At 34.4% G+C, this 17,632-nt stretch overlaps 1 protein-coding gene across 1 annotated transcript in view; it reads right to left on the bottom strand.

Moving 5' to 3' along the window:
• Positions 1-1,878: 1,878 nt before the first annotated feature.
• The window catches only part of LOC6047192 (serine/threonine-protein kinase meng-po), a 96,605-nt gene continuing 80,851 nt past the window's right edge, over positions 1,879-17,632 (bottom strand). The window contains exon 2 of the mRNA XM_038255401.1: positions 1,879-3,936. Coding sequence (XP_038111329.1) covers positions 2,530-3,936 — 1,407 coding nt within the window. The 3' untranslated portion in view covers positions 1,879-2,529. The remainder of the gene's footprint in view (positions 3,937-17,632) is intronic.

Genomic DNA, 17,632 nt, shown 5'->3' with positions numbered 1-17,632 from the left:
CGATTTTCGCAAAAAACCACTTTTTTCAAAAAAACATATCTCCGCGCCATTTCATCCGATTTTAGCTGTCCTAGACGCAAAAGAAAGGTGATTAGTTTGGTTATTTGGGAAAAATAGTAAGAAGTTTCAAAAATCTAGCTTAACATTTGAAAAGGTCGTATGAAAACTTAAAATGCTGTTTTGAAGGTCTCGGGACCAAAGAGCCTATGTCTGAAAATATTTTTATCGGATTCCTCGGAAAATTTCACATAACATATCAAAAATTGGTGAAGTTATGTTTCCGATATTCTGAGATACGATTTTTTGAAAATAAAAATTGGATTTTTCGACGCGCCACGCGCAAAAATGGGAAAATGACGAAAACGGGAAAAAATCGACTTTTTTCACTAAAACTGCGATAACTTTAAAATTTTAGCGATGACCTATAGATGTTATGGTACCAAAAGTTGCGTCTTTTAATTACGAAAATTGGTAGAGAATAGGAGCAGTGCGTGGCCGAATGGTTACGCTGTCCGCTTTGTAAGCGGATGATTCTGGGTTCGATTCCCATCTGCTCCAACCTTCCATCGGATGAGGAAGTAAAATGTCGGTCCCGGCCTTTGTTGATAGGCCAGGTGTAGGAGTCGTCTCCATGCCATAAGTACAAACAACACACCAAACCAAGCCTACTCCGGTGGAATCGCTGGCGGCGGATGGACTCGCAATCCAAAGGTCCTCAGTTCAAACACTGGGGTGGAAGGTTCCTTGGAGTAGAAAGAGTTTTGGGTGCTCTCCCCATTCAAGCCTTCGGACTCCTAGGTTCGAGCAGAAACTTGCAATAGAGACCACAAAAGACCCGGGGGTCGTTAATGTGGATGGTTTGATTTTTTTTGGTAGAGAATTACCCATTGATTTTTTTTCATGTATCAAAATGTGTTGGTGTAGTCCTCAAGGCTTCAATTAAATGTTTTCTAACAACCTTCATCGTAATTTTGATTCAAAAAAGGGTCACAGGTGCCAACAAATTTATTATGCATAAACCTTTTGAAAAGTCTTTGAACATTCATGCGGCGTTTTTGAAAAACGTATACCATGGAATTTGATGTCTTTTTTCGCGATTCCGAATTCCATGGACGCTTGTTCACGATTTTGGGAACCGATTTTTCGGCGTGTAGAGATTTGAAATTGTATCAATTTATTCGCTTCCACCCTCTCAGGACACATCAAAGCCAACAACACCAGCTCACAAAGTCCACCGAACAGGAATAAACGAAATCAATATTTGCAAAACTGTTCAAGAGTCCACTCCTTTCTTCTCCCGAACAGCTTCCACGTTCTTTTCAAACGCTTGTGTTTGTGCTCGGGTGGGGGGGCGGGACTCTCGATCTCGCTCCAAGAATCGAAATAAAATTATACGTGCAGTTAAACAACAATCAAATCGCCAATCCCCACAGAGTCGAGAGTGCGTTTCGTGAAAGTTTGATTGGAATTTGAAGATGTGGAGTTGTTTGTTTGCTGGATGACGCACGTGAAAGACTGATGATGGTATACCTTCGGATCAAACGATTGGGAGTTATCTTCGGGTCGGGATACTGCTAGGGACATTGTTTGGGGGAGGTTCAACAACTCTTTTCACGGATGACCGGGGATAAATAAGGGTTTCTTTGAAGATGTATTGTTGCTGGGGAGTAAACAGGATGGGGAGACATCGAGTTATATCTTTCTTATACAAATTGCACTAGGATTGGTTGGGATAAGGTTTATTTCTTTCAAATCTCATGAAAAGACGGTTTTATATTCAAGTACTAATTTTTCTCATTTTATTATAAACAATTCTAATGCGCATCAAAAATCTAGTTCTCTGTATAATTCAAAGACGTTCACAAATAATAATAATATCTCTAGTTTACATAACATTGTATTATCCTTTCGCCACATGTATACCAACGTAACATTTAATGGAAACAATTATTACACGTCGAACGTTGCGTTCCTTCTTCAATCTTTTTTCCGTTTTTTTTCTCTTCCCCTCCACTTCCGACTACAATTTGAGTTTGTGTGTGTGAGTCTATAAATATATGTATATATGTGTACTTCTCCTAAACACTTGTTTTATCACCTGCTAAAAGACTAACAAACTATATTATCTCTGGTTGTACCATCATCACTTTCTCCCTCTTCTCTAATCTACTCTGCTGATACTTTCGCTTCTTTTTTCTTCCTCTCGCACGGACATAACTTTTATTTTTTTCTCATCTCACTTTTATCACACATATAATTAATATAATCACATGTACTACCTATGTTCTACCGGACGACGACGACGAAGACGACTGAAGTGGGACCTGTTTTTTTTTCTTGTTCTGTGGGTGTGTATAATTGAGGAACAGATGCAGAGGTATCGGCCTCTCTTGGTGGTGGTGATTATGATGATGGAGGTGTTGCTAGTTGGTCTACACGACACGACACGAGGTACGTTTCGAGGTTACTGGATCAGCGTGGTTCTTGGGGGAAACGCGGTTGGGACTGTAATTGGAGCTTCTTCGGGATTTATTTATACCGCTGGACACTGCTGGCGTTGCTGGCTTCCCTCGTGACCGCCAAACTGGCCGTCGTCGTCGAGGTCGCTCCGATTATCGATTCCCGCTTGGCGTACTGGTACGTCTTGGACTCACTTTTGCTCCAGAACGAGAAATCGACCACGTCGTCCTGGCTGTCGTGGCGGTTCAGATCGTTGGACTCGAGCCAATCCCACACCTTGTTTCGTGCCGTTTCCGGGTCGACACCGGTGAACACGGGCGTTGGTTCGGGGGTGAGGCCTCCGACGCTGGTCATCCGCCGGGCACGGAGTCGGCCATCGAACGAGTTTCGACTCTCGCGGTGGTTGATGTACTTGACCGAGTCCTGGTCGGAGTACGCCTGGGGTTGGAGGTTCGTCGCGATGTTTGACGTGGACTTGGACGTGGTGATCTTCGTGTCGACCCACCGATTCTTCATGTACTTGTTGATATCACTCACTTTGGCCCGATCTTCCTCGATGTGGTCGAAGAATCGCCGGAATGCTCGCAACAGGCGCGGCGAGAACCGTCGGAAGTTGTCCGGAATTTTGGTCGTTTCCCGCTTCTGGTACTTCATGAAGGCAGCGTACTTGGCGTCCCGCACCCAGTCCGCCGACTTCCATGGCGTAGATCCGATCAAGCACACGTACAGCACCATCCCAAACTGCCACGAGTCGGACGACGCCTTGCAGATGAACCGTTCGTTCTTCACAACCTCTAATACTTCTGGCGGTAGGAATGATATCCACGTTTTGTTGTTCTTACTCACTAAAATACCCTCCCGGGTGGTCGTCCCAAAGTCGCACAGCTTTATCCGCGAAAAGTCCGGCGTAAAAACCAGAATGTTCTCCAGCTTCAGATCCCTGTGAACCAGTCCCTTCAGGTGCATGAACCCCAACGCCGAACTCAACTGCTCCGCGATCTTCTTACAGCTCGACTCTTGCAGTCCGTTCGCGCCCACGTTCGCCGCCAAATCGCCAAACGGCGCGTGCTCCTGCGCGTAAACGTAATACTCGCTCGTCTGGAACTTGACCTGGTAGCAGCTGAGAATGTTCGGATGGTGGCTGAGCTGGTAGTTGTAGTGAAACTCCTTGATAAACTCCTTCAACGTGGTCAACTCGGTGTGTATTGCCTTCAGCACGACCGTCGTCCCCGTTGGCCGGTGATGCGCCAGGAAGATCTTCGCGAAGCAACCCTCCGCTATCGTCTTCTCGATGTCGTACTCGTCCGCGATGTTCATCGCCGGGATCTCCATGTCCGGGATCCGGTGCAGCAGGCTGCTCGTGTTCGACAGCCGCCGGTAGTTGTTGTTGATCGATTTGTACAGGTTGGCAATGATCGACGTGTCGGACTTGCTCTCGGATAGCTTCATCGCGATGCTTTTCGGTATATTTCTCATCTGTAAAAGGGAAAAGAGAAATAAAACTTATTAATGAGACATTACCGTAAAACGGGATGACTTTGATAGCCGGGATGACTCTGATAGGTTTGCGATTTTTCTGCAAAATGAAGAGTACAATTAAAATACGTACGGAATTGTTGAGAATCAAACTGACCGTGGTAGAGAAGTGTTCAAAGTACCTCAAAAAGCACCTTTCATAAAATTTTGAAAAGTTTAAAAAGTTAGTTAACTATGTTGATGAAAGTCATTATTTTAAACTTCTCAAAGTGTCATGATTTTCTCAATGAACATGATTTTGAATCGGAAAACGGAATGCATTTTCGGATTCTTTGGACAATTTTCCATTAGGAGAAGGTTAAATAAGTTTGCAAACAATAAAAAAATATGTGTTTTTGAAACACAGTTTAAAAAAATCTCCAAAGGCGTCATCCATAAAGTACGTACGCTCTTAGGGGGAGGGGGGGTTACCGAAGGTGTGACAAGATGTGACGAAGGGGGGAGGGGGGGTTTTCGAAATTGTGACGTCACGCTAGGTTTTTTTTATGATTGCATAATATTAATTTGAAATGTACACAATTTAATTAAATCCTTAAATTGTTTGCTTACTATTTTTTAGAAGTACCGTCATCAGGGGTGACATTAGGTCGGGGGGTGAGATTGGGTCATACAAATTTCTATATTTTTGTATGACCCAAACTCACCCCCCAGACCCAATGTCACCCCTGATGACGGTATCACATTATAATTTATTAAATAGTCACTTTGTTTTTTTCAGCTGGATCTTCAATATTTTGCAAATTCTTGCTTGATAAAAATAAATGCTTTGAAAGCAGGATGTTCATGAGAAAACTGCTTTAAATGGTTTGAACTTATTAGATACAAAGCTTTGAAAAACAGTTTTCAAGATTTTTAATACTTGAATGTTATACCAGGTCTTCTATTTTAAAAAAGATACAAAAAAAACATTATATTGCAATGTTTATTAGGGTGGGTACGTTTTTCAAAAAGTTCTCGGATCAAGTTTTAGTATGGTTCCCCTTGTAGGGCATGCCCATAGGGACTTTCATGCCAAATATCAGCTCATTTGGTTGTAAACTGGCTGCGCGCATCAGGGTTAAAGTTTACATGGGAATCACTATGGGAAATTGGAACTTTTTGTTCAAACGCTCCTACAGGTCTGGGAAAATCACGCGCCAACTTCTGGTATGGTCAGGCCTAAGGGGAATGGTCTGGAGAACATTTTTCCCGAAGAGTGCATATGGATTCGTTGTCCCTAGACCTGGCGCATCGGCAAACAATCCGATGTCTCCGGAATCAACGGTTTCCCCTGAAAAAGCATAAAATTTTCCTTAGCATGCTATGAAAGCTTGATGCACACGGCGACGCCATACATCAGGCAGCTACCACGTGGGTGAGAAACGGCTGGAATATTCAATTGCAAACCGTCTTTTAACTAGAAAATGATCATTTCGAGCGATCCTGATATTATTTAGTCGAATTTAGAATCTTTGCATAGTAAATTTGTATTTTTTTGCAAATATTTCAACCACGTGGTAGCTGCCTGACGTATGGCGTCGCCGTGTGCATCAAGCTTTCATAGCATGCTAAGGAAAATTTTATGCTTTTTCAGGGGAAACCGTTGATTCCGGAGACATCGGATTATTTGCCGATGCGCCAGGTCTAGGGACAACGAATCCATATGCTCTCTTCGGGAAAAGTGTTCTCCAGAGCATTATCCATAGGCCTGACCATACCAGAAGTTGGCGCGTGATTTTCCCAGTCCTGTAGGAGCGTTTGAACAAAAAGTTCCAATTTCCCATAGTAATTCCCATGTAAACATTAACCCTGATGCGCGCAGCCGGTTTACAACCAAATGAGCTGATATTTGGCATGAAAGTCCCTATGGGCATGCCCTACAAGGGGAACCATACTAAAACTTGATCCGAGAACTTTTTGAAAAACGTACCCACCCTAATGTTTATCCTAAAAAATGTATAATTAGAATAATTTAACATTTTTTCATATTAAAATTGCCAAAAATACCAAAATTATGAAAGTTTAATGATGTAAAAGCTATAAAAAGATCCCATCGAAAACAAGCCCCCCCCCCTGGCAAAATGTGACGTACTTTTTGAGGGGGGGTTCAACCTTGTGTGACAAAGTGTGACATAGAGGGGAGGGGGGGTTAATTTTGGCCGATTTTTGCATGACATACTTTATGGATGACGCCAAATTTATAGGCAATTTCAGTTGAACAAATTTCATGTAAAATGTGAAAACATGTGATTCATGCTTCGAATTCAGTATAAAATGCAATATAAATCGATAATTTTATAAACAAAACTTGTTTTAACAAATTTCAGGCAAAATTCTGACTTTTTACCAGAAATTTATATGTATTTTGTTTAAACTTAGTTAACTAAATATACACATTGAATTTTTTTTCTTAAAAACTATATCAGCTACTTAAGTGATAGTACATTTTACGTACAAATAAAATTTGAACATCTTAAATATGATTTTAACAAGAAAAACTATGACTATCAAAGTCAACCCGGAATTTAAACTAAGATTTTATAACGTAACTATTTTTCTTAACACTATCGAAAAAACATTTTTTTCCAAAATAATGCATGGACTTTGTGTGGCCTACCCCAGTACATGTTTTAAAAATAATAATCTTGAGAAAAACCTTACCTGTTCTAAAATATTCCAAAAACAAATTGAAATCCTATCAAAGTCACCCCGGATTAGGGGTCGGGCCGAAGGCCCGAATGTCATTCGCCAGAATGTTGTTTGCCAGAAAACCAAACGCCAGAAAATCAAATGCCAGAATGGGTTAAATGCCCGAAAGTTCAAAAAGCCGAATTTTCATATGCCAGAAAATGTCATTCGCCAGAAAATCATTTGCCAGAAAACTGAATGGCAGAATGTTTTAAATGGCAGAAAAATCATTCGGCAGAAAAGGTTAAATGACAAAAAGTTTCAATAAAATTATAAAGAATATAACGAAACAAAGCACGGTAGAATCATATATTTAACACAGAGCATGAATAAACGAACAGATAAATGTTTGAAAAAAAGCAAAGTTGGTAACTTGAACGTTCCTAATTGAAAGTGAGAACATTGCTCGCTTACTTTTTCAAAAGGTTCTATAAACATAGGAAACCCATGGCGCATTGGTGGTTTTGAAAATGTAATCCAGATTGTTTCTAATTCTAAAGTGGCAACATTGTGAGTTCACTGTTGAAATTGATTTCAGTGATGTAGAATTTTAGATGTTTTAGTCAAAGTAGTAATCTCATTTATTCAGAAAAATATCAAATAAAACAAAAAACTATAACATGGCCCTATAAACCTCGCAACACATGACCATGGTCATTAAATGACTACTATTAAAAATGGTCTTCTAAATTTCCTAATAAAGCATGACACTAGGAGAGGGCGCTGAATACCAATATTTTCAATCATTAATAATGAATTATATAGATTCATTATATAACCAAAAAAAACAACATTGCACAAAGATTAAATCTAGATTATGTTTCCAATGCACATAGGGGAAATTCCCATATGTTTGGCAGGTTAAGGACTAGCCCCTTACTCCATCCAATTCGCTAATTTTCTATTAGTAGAAACTTGCTTTTTATATTTTAATATTTTAATTTTTTTAAATATTTTTATATGTTATTATTTTAATATTTTTTTATTTTTTATTATAGAGTTTTTCAGCCAGAAGCAACTCAACTCTATATTTTAATATTTTAATATTTTAATATTTTCATATTTTAATATTTTAATATTTTAATATTTTAATATTTTAATATTTTAATATTTTAATATTTTAATATTTTAATATTTTAATATTTTAATATTTTAATATTTTAATATTTTAATATTTTAATATTTTAATATTTACTCCATCCAATTCGCTAATTTTCTATTAGTAGAAACTTGCTTTTTATATTTTAATATTTTAATTTTTTTAAATATTTTTATATGTTATTATTTTAATATTTTTTTATTTTTTATTATAGAGTTTTTCAGCCAGAAGCAACTCAACTCTATATTTTAATATTTTAATATTTTAATATTTTAATATTTTAATATTTTAATATTTTAATATTTTAATATTTTAATATTTTAATATTTTAATATTTTAATATTTTAATATTTTAATATTTTAATATTTTAATATTTTAATATTTTAATATTTTAATATTTTAATATTTTAATATTTTAATATTTTAAGATTTAATATTTTAATATTTTAATATTTTAATATTTTATTATTTTATTATTTTATTATTTTATTATTTTATTATTTTATATTTTTATATTTTTATATTTTTATATTTTTATATTTTTATATTTTTATATTTTTATATTTTTATATTTTTATATTTTTATATTTTTATATTTTTAAATTTTTATATTTTTATATTTTTAAATTTTTATATTTTTATATTTTTATATTTTTATATTTTTATATTTTATATTTTTATATTTTTATATTTTTATATTTTTATATTTTTATATTTTTATATTTTTATATTTTATATTTTATATTTTTATATTTTTATATTTTTATATTTTTATATTTTTATATTTTATATTTTTATATTTTATATTTTTATATTTTTATATTTTTATATTTTTATATTTTATATTTTTATATTTTATATTTTTATATTTTATATTTTTATATTTTTATATTTTATATTTTATATTTTATATTTTTATATTTTTATATTTTTATATTTTTATATTTTTATATTTTTATATTTTTATATTTTTATATTTTTATATTTTTATATTTTTATATTTTTATATTTTTATATTTTTATATTTTTATATTTTATTTTTTATATTTTTATATTTTTATATTTTATATTTTTATATTTTTATATTTTTATATTTTTATATTTTTATATTTTTATATTTTTATATTTTTATATTTTTATATTTTTATATTTTTATATTTTATATTTTATATTTTATATTTTTATATTTTATATTTTTATATTTTTATATTTTATATTTTATATTTTATATTTTTATATTTTTATATTTTTATATTTTTATATTTTATATTTTTATATTTTTATATTTTTATATTTTTATATTTTTATATTTTATATTTTTATATTTTTATATTTTTATATTTTTATATTTTATATTTTTATATTTTTATATTTTTATATTTTTATATTTTTATATTTTTATATTTTTATATTTTTATATTTTTATATTTTTATATTTTTATATTTTTATATTTTTATATTTTTATATTTTTATATTTTTATATTTTTATATTTTTATATTTTTATATTTTATATTTTATATTTTATATTTTATATTTTATATTTTTATATTTTTATATTTTATATTTTTATATTTTTATATTTTTATATTTTTATATTTTTATATTTTATATTTTTATATTTTTATATTTTTATATTTTATATTTTTATATTTTATATTTTTATATTTTTATATTTTTATATTTTTATATTTTTATATTTTTATATTTTTATATTTTTATGTTTTTATATTTTTATATTTTTATAGTTTTTTTGAACTTTTTAAACTTTTTTTCGTAAAATCGCGATAACTCGTGATGTTTATAAGCAAACCCCTTATGTCTATATATCAATTTTTTTGTAATTGTCTGTTCTACAACTTTGTAGAACATTGTTACACTCTAAAAAATAACCCTGCAAAGTTAGAAAAAACACGAAATTTTAAAATGAAAAATTATGTTCTAAATGAAAAAAATGACCCTTCTGAGACAATGTAGATTCAAAAAGTACATTAAATTTCCCATAAAATGACATGTTCAAAAAAATTTTACAGCCGAGTAACGGAAAATGGGAGAATTTTTAAAACTTTTTTAGTGTTTTTTTTTTGATGAAAAATACGTTTTTTCGGAATTCTGAGTACGCCATCAAATCGGGCGTCTAATTTTATATAAAAGTCCCTTTGACACCAAATTTCTATCTCATCACCGTTTCAGGCTGCAAATTATTGAAAAACACCTCTTTTTTCGCATATTCAAAAATGGAAGGGGTCGTACCGCCCCTCCGTCACGAGATATCAAAAAACGGACCTCGGATTCGTGATCAGGGACAAAAGTTACCCCTTAGGACAAAGTTTCACGCAAATCGAAGAGGGGTCGGGGCAACTGCTGTGTGAGTTGGCGGAGAATTACCCATTGGTGTTTGAAAACTTTTGCTCAAACTCAATCCAATTCAACGAATCATCTTTACGGTTAACTTTACGCAGCTGGCCTGGCCGCTTTAACGTTTGCGATGTTTCAAAGCATTTAATGAATTGGGGCACTGCAAATGTTAATAATAAACCATTTTATGATTGAGCACATAAGAACGTCTGTTGATCCTGTCGCACTTTCATTCCCGGTAAATACAAAATACAACACTCAGATTACATAGAACAAAACTGTTTAATACAAAAAGACTTTATTCGCGTGAACTGGGCTGTATTTTACAGAAACTGAACAGAACTGTTCTGTTCTGACCTGTTCTGAGGTCAGTCAGGGATGCTAGGTGTTAATCAACCTAAGGCATTTTCCAGGATGCCCTCGAAAGACTGCGATAGGTCGAAAGGCTGCGATAGGGTTAGATTAGATTAGATAAAATGATTTTGCAAAGAACGCATCAATTTCAGAAGTGAATTTAAAAAGTTCTTTTGTTGATGCCACATTCACCATTATTACACTACGGCAAACAAACAAACTCGCACATTTAGACAGTTTGTTGTTTGTTCGTCAACATTTGTTTGCAGAAACGCCAGCTTGCATACATTTTGTCTTATTTGCGAATTTGCCGCAAGTACAGGTTTGTTTGTTTGTTTGCCATAGTAAAATAGCTCCTTGAGCTGCTTGATGGCAATCGGTTTAGCATCTTAGATCACTTAATCAAAGTAGCTAGTTCGAATGATTCTTGGTCATATCCATAGTTCAAATCCAAACTAAAAAAAAATCATCATCACCTTCCATTTGTTATACGTGAGTTTTAAAATAGTCGAAGTGAAAACATAAAATTGCAATTTTTACATTTATCTTTGTAGGTACAATATCGAAAGAATTTTTAACGATATTTTCATACCAATATTAGAAAAATCATGTTTATTAATAACAGTCAGTTTGTACAATCAGCAAGAACACTCCTATTATGTTGTCGAGCTAAATAAGTATTTTTGCCTTGTATCTGTGGTATCCTAAATAATAGTGTATTTTGAGTAAGCTGTGAGAAGCGTGTAGAACTGCGCGTGTGGAGAGTAGAAGTTCAGTTGACGGACGAACGAATAAAGAGTCAGACGTTAGCTGGAGTGCGCGTTAGATTAATTAATTAATTAAGTGTATAATTTACAAGATATCACATTGGCGATCCTGCCATGACGATATGTTGTGATGTTTTGTAATCCTGGATAATTAGTGGAAAAGCTTGGGAAATTAGCGGTCAGATTTGCGAGGCATGAGGCCAAAAGGAGCAGTCGAGAGAAGAATTTGTTTGTGTTCGTGTGACGCCGCATGGCTGCGTCGCTAGCAGCAGAAAGGCGGTTTTTCTGGTGGAGTGGACGTAGTTACGCGGAATTTGGTGAGATTGTTTGTTTTTTTTTGTTTATGTGTGGCGAGTGAGCTCTGAAACGTAAGTATATGTGAGGAAATATTTGCTTGACGACTTGACGCAGGGCTTGCTGCGTTGATTGTGTGTGCGTGTGCGCTTGGGTGCACAAGAGGTGTCAAATGACGTCACGATTGTAAACCCAGGGGGTTGCTAAGGGGCAGCCATCGTGGAGTTGAGATAAATGTAATAAAAACGCAGGGGGATGCTAGGTGGCAGCCATACTGTAGTGGGGATAAATGTTGCGAAGGATGCATAGGAAAAATGTATTACCAGACGAGTTCTTGATAATCTTATTGATATTTATTTATGTCGCACAAAATAGGAAAATTCGCCTTATTACCTTTTTAAACCTTTTTTTTTAAATAACATAAATCACGGTATTATTATTAATCAAAAAAAAAATCATTTTTTTTTCATAATTAGCAGTTAGACAAGATTTCACAGAAAAAAACAGAAACAAATCGCGCCGTAATTGATGGAAACAAATTTAATCTCCTTTTGATTGATTTTCAGAGACATTTTGATATTTTAGATTTTTTAATATTTTTTTTTTAGAAATTTGGATTTTAATATTGTAAGATTTTAGGATTTCTGTAATTTATAATTTTTCGATTTTCAGATCTTCTTTTTAAATTTTTGGATTCGAAGATGGGAAGCGTCGCTAAGATTATTGATACATGAATGGGCTGTTAAAATTTGACGCAATCGGTTATCTGATCAACCAGGTTTTAATTATTTATCTTGGTTAAACACTAGGTTAAAATAAAACGTTGTATTATTCTTAAAATGCTTGTTTTAAAAATATTTTGACAAATTATCCCGTCGCTTAGAAACGACAGATTGTTTGTATTTTTTTTTTCATTGAATAATGATAACAATGATAAAAAAAAACTTATCCGACACAAAATTACTTTTGACATTTTCCAATTCTTTAGTGGTAATTGATTGTTTATTTGTGACGAGAGCCTGTTAGTTTACAACTTTTTATCAGGTTAAGAAGGTAACTTTAAGATAGAAAACGGAGATAAATAAACCAACCAAATGGTTGAATAAATAAAGGGTTTAGTGGTATTTGCTAGGTTGCGCCGTTTATGAACGGCCCTAGACCAAACAAGTTGCATTGGTTGTTTTGTTTAAAGTGCTGGGGAAATAGTGTGTTGAGCATTCTCAAAATAATCTTTGTTACGGAAGAGATGATTGCGGGTTCATCGATTGGATTTTGAAATCAAAATGGAATAGAAACTTGAATCAAGACTCTTAAAAAAAACAAATCTACCACCTCCAAGCTATGCCAAGACAGCTGTCATAGTTCCATTCTACATATAATAGTAAAAGAGAAATTATTAAACTGCGATGGAGTCATAAAACCAACTGATCTGATTCCTTTTATTTTATTTTAAATTGATATGACAACATTTTACATTGGATCTACTATGGATCCCTTTTTAACAAACTGTCAAGCAAGTTCTTTCAAGTTATTTATTTTATCTATTATTATCTGTTTTTTTATCTAAATGATATTGATATTAATTGATTTAAAAAAAAAATCCATTGCGTTCGTTCAAAGGACTCAAAAAAAAAAAAAACAAAATAACAGTGGGATTTTAACTGTTTGAGCTTATCGTTAATTTTTAAATTTTCTAGAGGACATAAACTTTGATAGAGAAAAATGAATGATAAATGTAAAAATAATGATAAAATGAGTGCAATATAATAACAGAAGGGTATAATCATGTGAATTTAGATGTTTATTATTTTACAACTGATTTTGCAATCAAAAGCAATGGAAAGGGAATGTGTTTATTATAATTGAAAATAAATTGATTTTATTAACCACTCATGTGAGTGTAATTGTTGACATAAAAAAAACAATTTTATTATAAAGGAAGTGTTTGGATCTCTGTTTGGATTGTATTTTAATTTAATGAAGCTTAACTATCCTAGGTACAAGCAAAAGAGTTCCTGTAAAGTTGAGTCGGGTTTAGCCCAAGGCCAACTGCCGTAAAAGAGTTCCTGTAAAGTTGAGTCGGGTTTAGCCCAAGGCCAACTGCTGCAAAAGAGTTCCTGTAAAGTTGAGTCGGGTTTAGCCCAAGGCCAACTGCTGTAAAAGAGTTCCTGTAAAGTTGAGTCGGGTTTAGCCCAAGGCCAACTGCAGCAAAAGATTGAGTCGAGTTTCAGCTCAAGGCCAATCATATGGAAAAGTTGAGTCGGGTTTAGCCCAAGGCCAACTGCTGCAAAAGAGTTCCTGTAAAGTTGAGTCGGGTTTAGCCCAAGGCCAACTGCTGTAAAAGAGTTCCTGTAAAGTTGAGTCGGGTTTAGCCCAAGGCCAACTGCAGCAAAAGATTGAGTCGAGTTTCAGCTCAAGGCCAATCATATGGAAAAAGTTGAGTCGGGTTTAGCCCAAGGCCAACTGCTGCAAAAGAGTTCCTGTAATGTTGAGTCGGGTTTAGCCCAAGGCCAACTACTGTAAAAGAGTTCCTGTAAAGTTGAGTCGGGTTTAGCCCAAGGCCAACTGCTGCAAAGAGTTCCTGTAAAGTTGAGTCGGGTTTAGCCCAAGGCCAACTGCTGCAAAAGAGTTCCTGTAAAGTTGAGTCGGGTTTAGCCCAAGGCCAACTGCAGCAAAAGATTGAGTCGAGTTTCAGCTCAAGGCCAATCATATGGAAAAAGTTGAGTCGGGTTTAGCCCAAGGCCAACTACTGCAATAGAATTCCTAGAGTTGGGTTAGATAAACCACAAAAAAAGTGTTTTAAAAGATCGAGATGAGTTTCAATTAAAAAAAAACATAGATAAATATTAATCAAGATAAGTATAAGTGGAAAATAGGGGAACAGCATGTATTTCCATCGGGCACCTAGTATTGGCATATCAGCATTTTGCCGTTGTTTTAAAGCTAAGTAGCTTTTCATTTGTATCGTTTGTAGTAGTTTTCATTTGAATTCATGATAAATAAACTTATGATGAGCAAGCAGGTTTTAATAAAAGTCTTACAAAATAAGTTGTTTACATAATCTACATCGGCGAATTGGATGGAATAAGTATCGAATTTATAACCTGCCAGTCATATAAGAAATTCCTCAAATCAATATTATGAAAAAAAAAAATTGATGGACAGTCATGTTTGGCCGTAAGAGAGAAAACTAAGCTTCAAATAACTTGTGAAAGAAGAGTTAAGTGAAAGGAGCATAGACACAAACGGTTTTAGATATTTGGGTTTTCGAGACGAGATTTGTCTGATTTGTCGAATGGGGAAGGAAATGTTGCTCTCAGCCTAGAGTTTTGGTCGTCAGCTCAGTCCAGGTGTAGGAGTAGTCTCCTTGGTAAAACAACCTGCTTCGGTAGAGTCGCTGGCCGACAGTTTGACTCACAATCCAAAGATCATCAGTTCGAATCCTGAGGTGGATGGCAGCTTAGGTGTAAAAAGAAATTTGTTTTGATTAACAGCGTGGACAGGCGTTTTATTTGTATCTAGTGAATTGAAATGTTGCAATCATAAAATTAAAATTTAGAATCCCATGTTTCAAGTGATAGGAGTCTTCGATTTTGGCAAAGGTTTGGCAGGATGAATCTGAAAAAGTTGGTAATCCTGTTAACTCAAAAAAAAATAAATAATAATGATAAAATAAACTTCAATGGAATTTCTGTCAACAGCGATTGCTACAAAAATAGGCAAGGATAGAAAGATTAGCCCATAGATTTCAGACCTTTTTAAAGACATGTTTTTATTATTGAAGAAAAATGCGAAAAAGTCTATTTTCTTGTTTCTCGGCTTTCAAATTATTATTTTAGAAGAAAAAAAAAATGGGAAGATATTTTTTTTTTTGGTTTTTCTCTCGGTGGGAAGCGCAATGTAGGTAAGCAAAATTCATTGCCGGTTTTAAATGGGTACCGTATTGTACTGTAGAGGTTTTAATTGGGGTAAACTGCTGATTGCGATCTTGAATGGCGTTGCACTAATTGAGTTGATGTTTTTTTTATTTGTTGTATAATCAATTCATTCCTTTTTTTTCTTTTGTTTCATTCGGAGGAGGATCAGGAATACATGGAAACACAACGTGTAGTGCATTTGGACGAAAATGCAGGCGTGTGCTGAACGAGGACGGATCATCTGGCAAGCATTCCGGCCCTTGAGACAAGCAGTTGCAGATCAGATTATAAACACCAAATTAGAAATTGTTCCTAAAATGTTATCATCTAATCGAAGTTTTGATATTGTATTTAATATTCCATTATCTAAGCAAGGGGAGGATGTGGTATCCTAAATAATAGTGTATTTTGAGTAAGCTGTGAGAAGCGTGTAGAACTGCGCGTGTGGAGAGTAGAAGTTCAGTTGACGGACGAACGAATAAAGAGTCAGACGTTAGCTGGAGTGCGCGTTAGATTAATTAATTAATTAAGTGTATAATTTACAAGATATCACAGTATCCTTTTCTGCCGTTCAAATTTTCTGCCATTTAAATTTTCTGCCATTTGACTCATTCTGCCGTTTGACCATTTCTGGCAAATGATTTTCTGGCGAATGACTTTTTCTGCCAAAAGAAAATTCTGGAGTTTGATTTTCTGGCATTTGACATTTTCTGGCGTTTGGTGTTCTGGCAAACAACATTCTGGCGAATGACATTCGGGCCTTCGGCCCGACCCCCCTTCAACATTTCTGCACTTTTCAAAAACCTTGACCGATAAGTCTTCAACGCAAGTCCCGATCACACTTTCTCTCCTTCAACGAGCAAGAGAAAAAAAAAGCCAGCGCCTCCCATTTATAGCTCAAGGGCCTTCCTGTCCTATTGAATAAAAATGCTAATTCGAGTGAATGCAGAGAAAATCTCGCCTCATCATCATCATCGCCACCGTGTCGTACCCGGTGCGGCATAATCACCCTGCCCACCATGGTCATGGCAGTACATATTCGCAGCTCTGAACTGAAGAAGAAAGAAAGAAAGCACGCTCTTTCCACCCTCAAGTGCTTATTCAATGTATTATAAAGATGAAGAGGATCCCATTCCTTTCTTCCCTGGACCCAATGGACAAAGTGAGTTTTCATTAGATAAGAAGTTTAAAGTTAAATCAATCACACAAGCAAATGAACTTTATCTAATCGGCTTAATTGAGCAATAAACTTCATCTTGTTAGCTCCACTTGTCTGTGATGTGAACTTCACTTAATGCAAAAGGTTCAATGGCGTACAACATCCCGGTAGTACGATATTGAATTATCTTCTTCGTGCACACGAGGACAGGACGGGCCATATCGTGTCCGGAAGTGAGTATACTCCACAAGCTGCTCCCGTTTTCCCTTAAACGCTTATTGATTCGCCGCTGAAGCATGCGACGACGGTCTCTTTGCAGAAATCTGTATTTTTATCTTGCCTTATTGAACAAGTGCATAAAGTGACTGTCGTCGCATCTTTGTAGGGAAGGTTAGAGCTAGCGAGTTAATATTTTTGCAAAAACAACTTTTTGTTTCATTAAAAATCAATTCAACAACACATTTTGAATCTCCAAGAACAGTGTTTTTCAACCGGTTAGGAATTCTTCCCTGGAAGGGAATTTGATCATTCTTGGAAGGGAATGAGGATGTAATTGAAGTCCAATTTTGTAAAACGTTTTGCAAAAACCTTAATAATCTTTGAACATTTGCGAATTTCTTGAAGAATTAACAACAGCAATTTCGATTGCATTGTATTTAAAAAAATGGACGAAGAGGAAAAAAGTGTTTATATTATTTCAAACATTAATAAATCCTTAAAAGAGCAGGTCTCCGGAGTTTCGCCAAAAAATCCTTTTTTTAATTATTGCATTTTTGTATTTGAATGAAAGTTTAAAGTCCATCGATTCCATATCGACGTCGTCGTGCTATCTTGTCGCACCCGCCATTTCGACGTTCCGAGAAAAACGCGTTTTAATGTTTGACCTTGAATAAACGAAACCTAGAGCACGCAATGTAAACAATAACAAACACGTTTTGTTTGGCTGACCATTCTGTGCATTGTCCCGAAGTTTGGTTGTATTTGGTTGCTGGAGTCCCGAGTTATAATTACAAATGTTTAC

The sequence above is a fragment of the Culex quinquefasciatus genome, chromosome 2 (genome assembly GCF_015732765.1).
Source record: "Culex quinquefasciatus strain JHB chromosome 2, VPISU_Cqui_1.0_pri_paternal, whole genome shotgun sequence".
Classification (NCBI taxonomy): Eukaryota; Metazoa; Arthropoda; class Insecta; order Diptera; family Culicidae; genus Culex; species Culex quinquefasciatus.
Note: the sequence above shows the minus strand (reverse complement) of the source record. Positions and strands in the feature narration are given on the sequence as shown.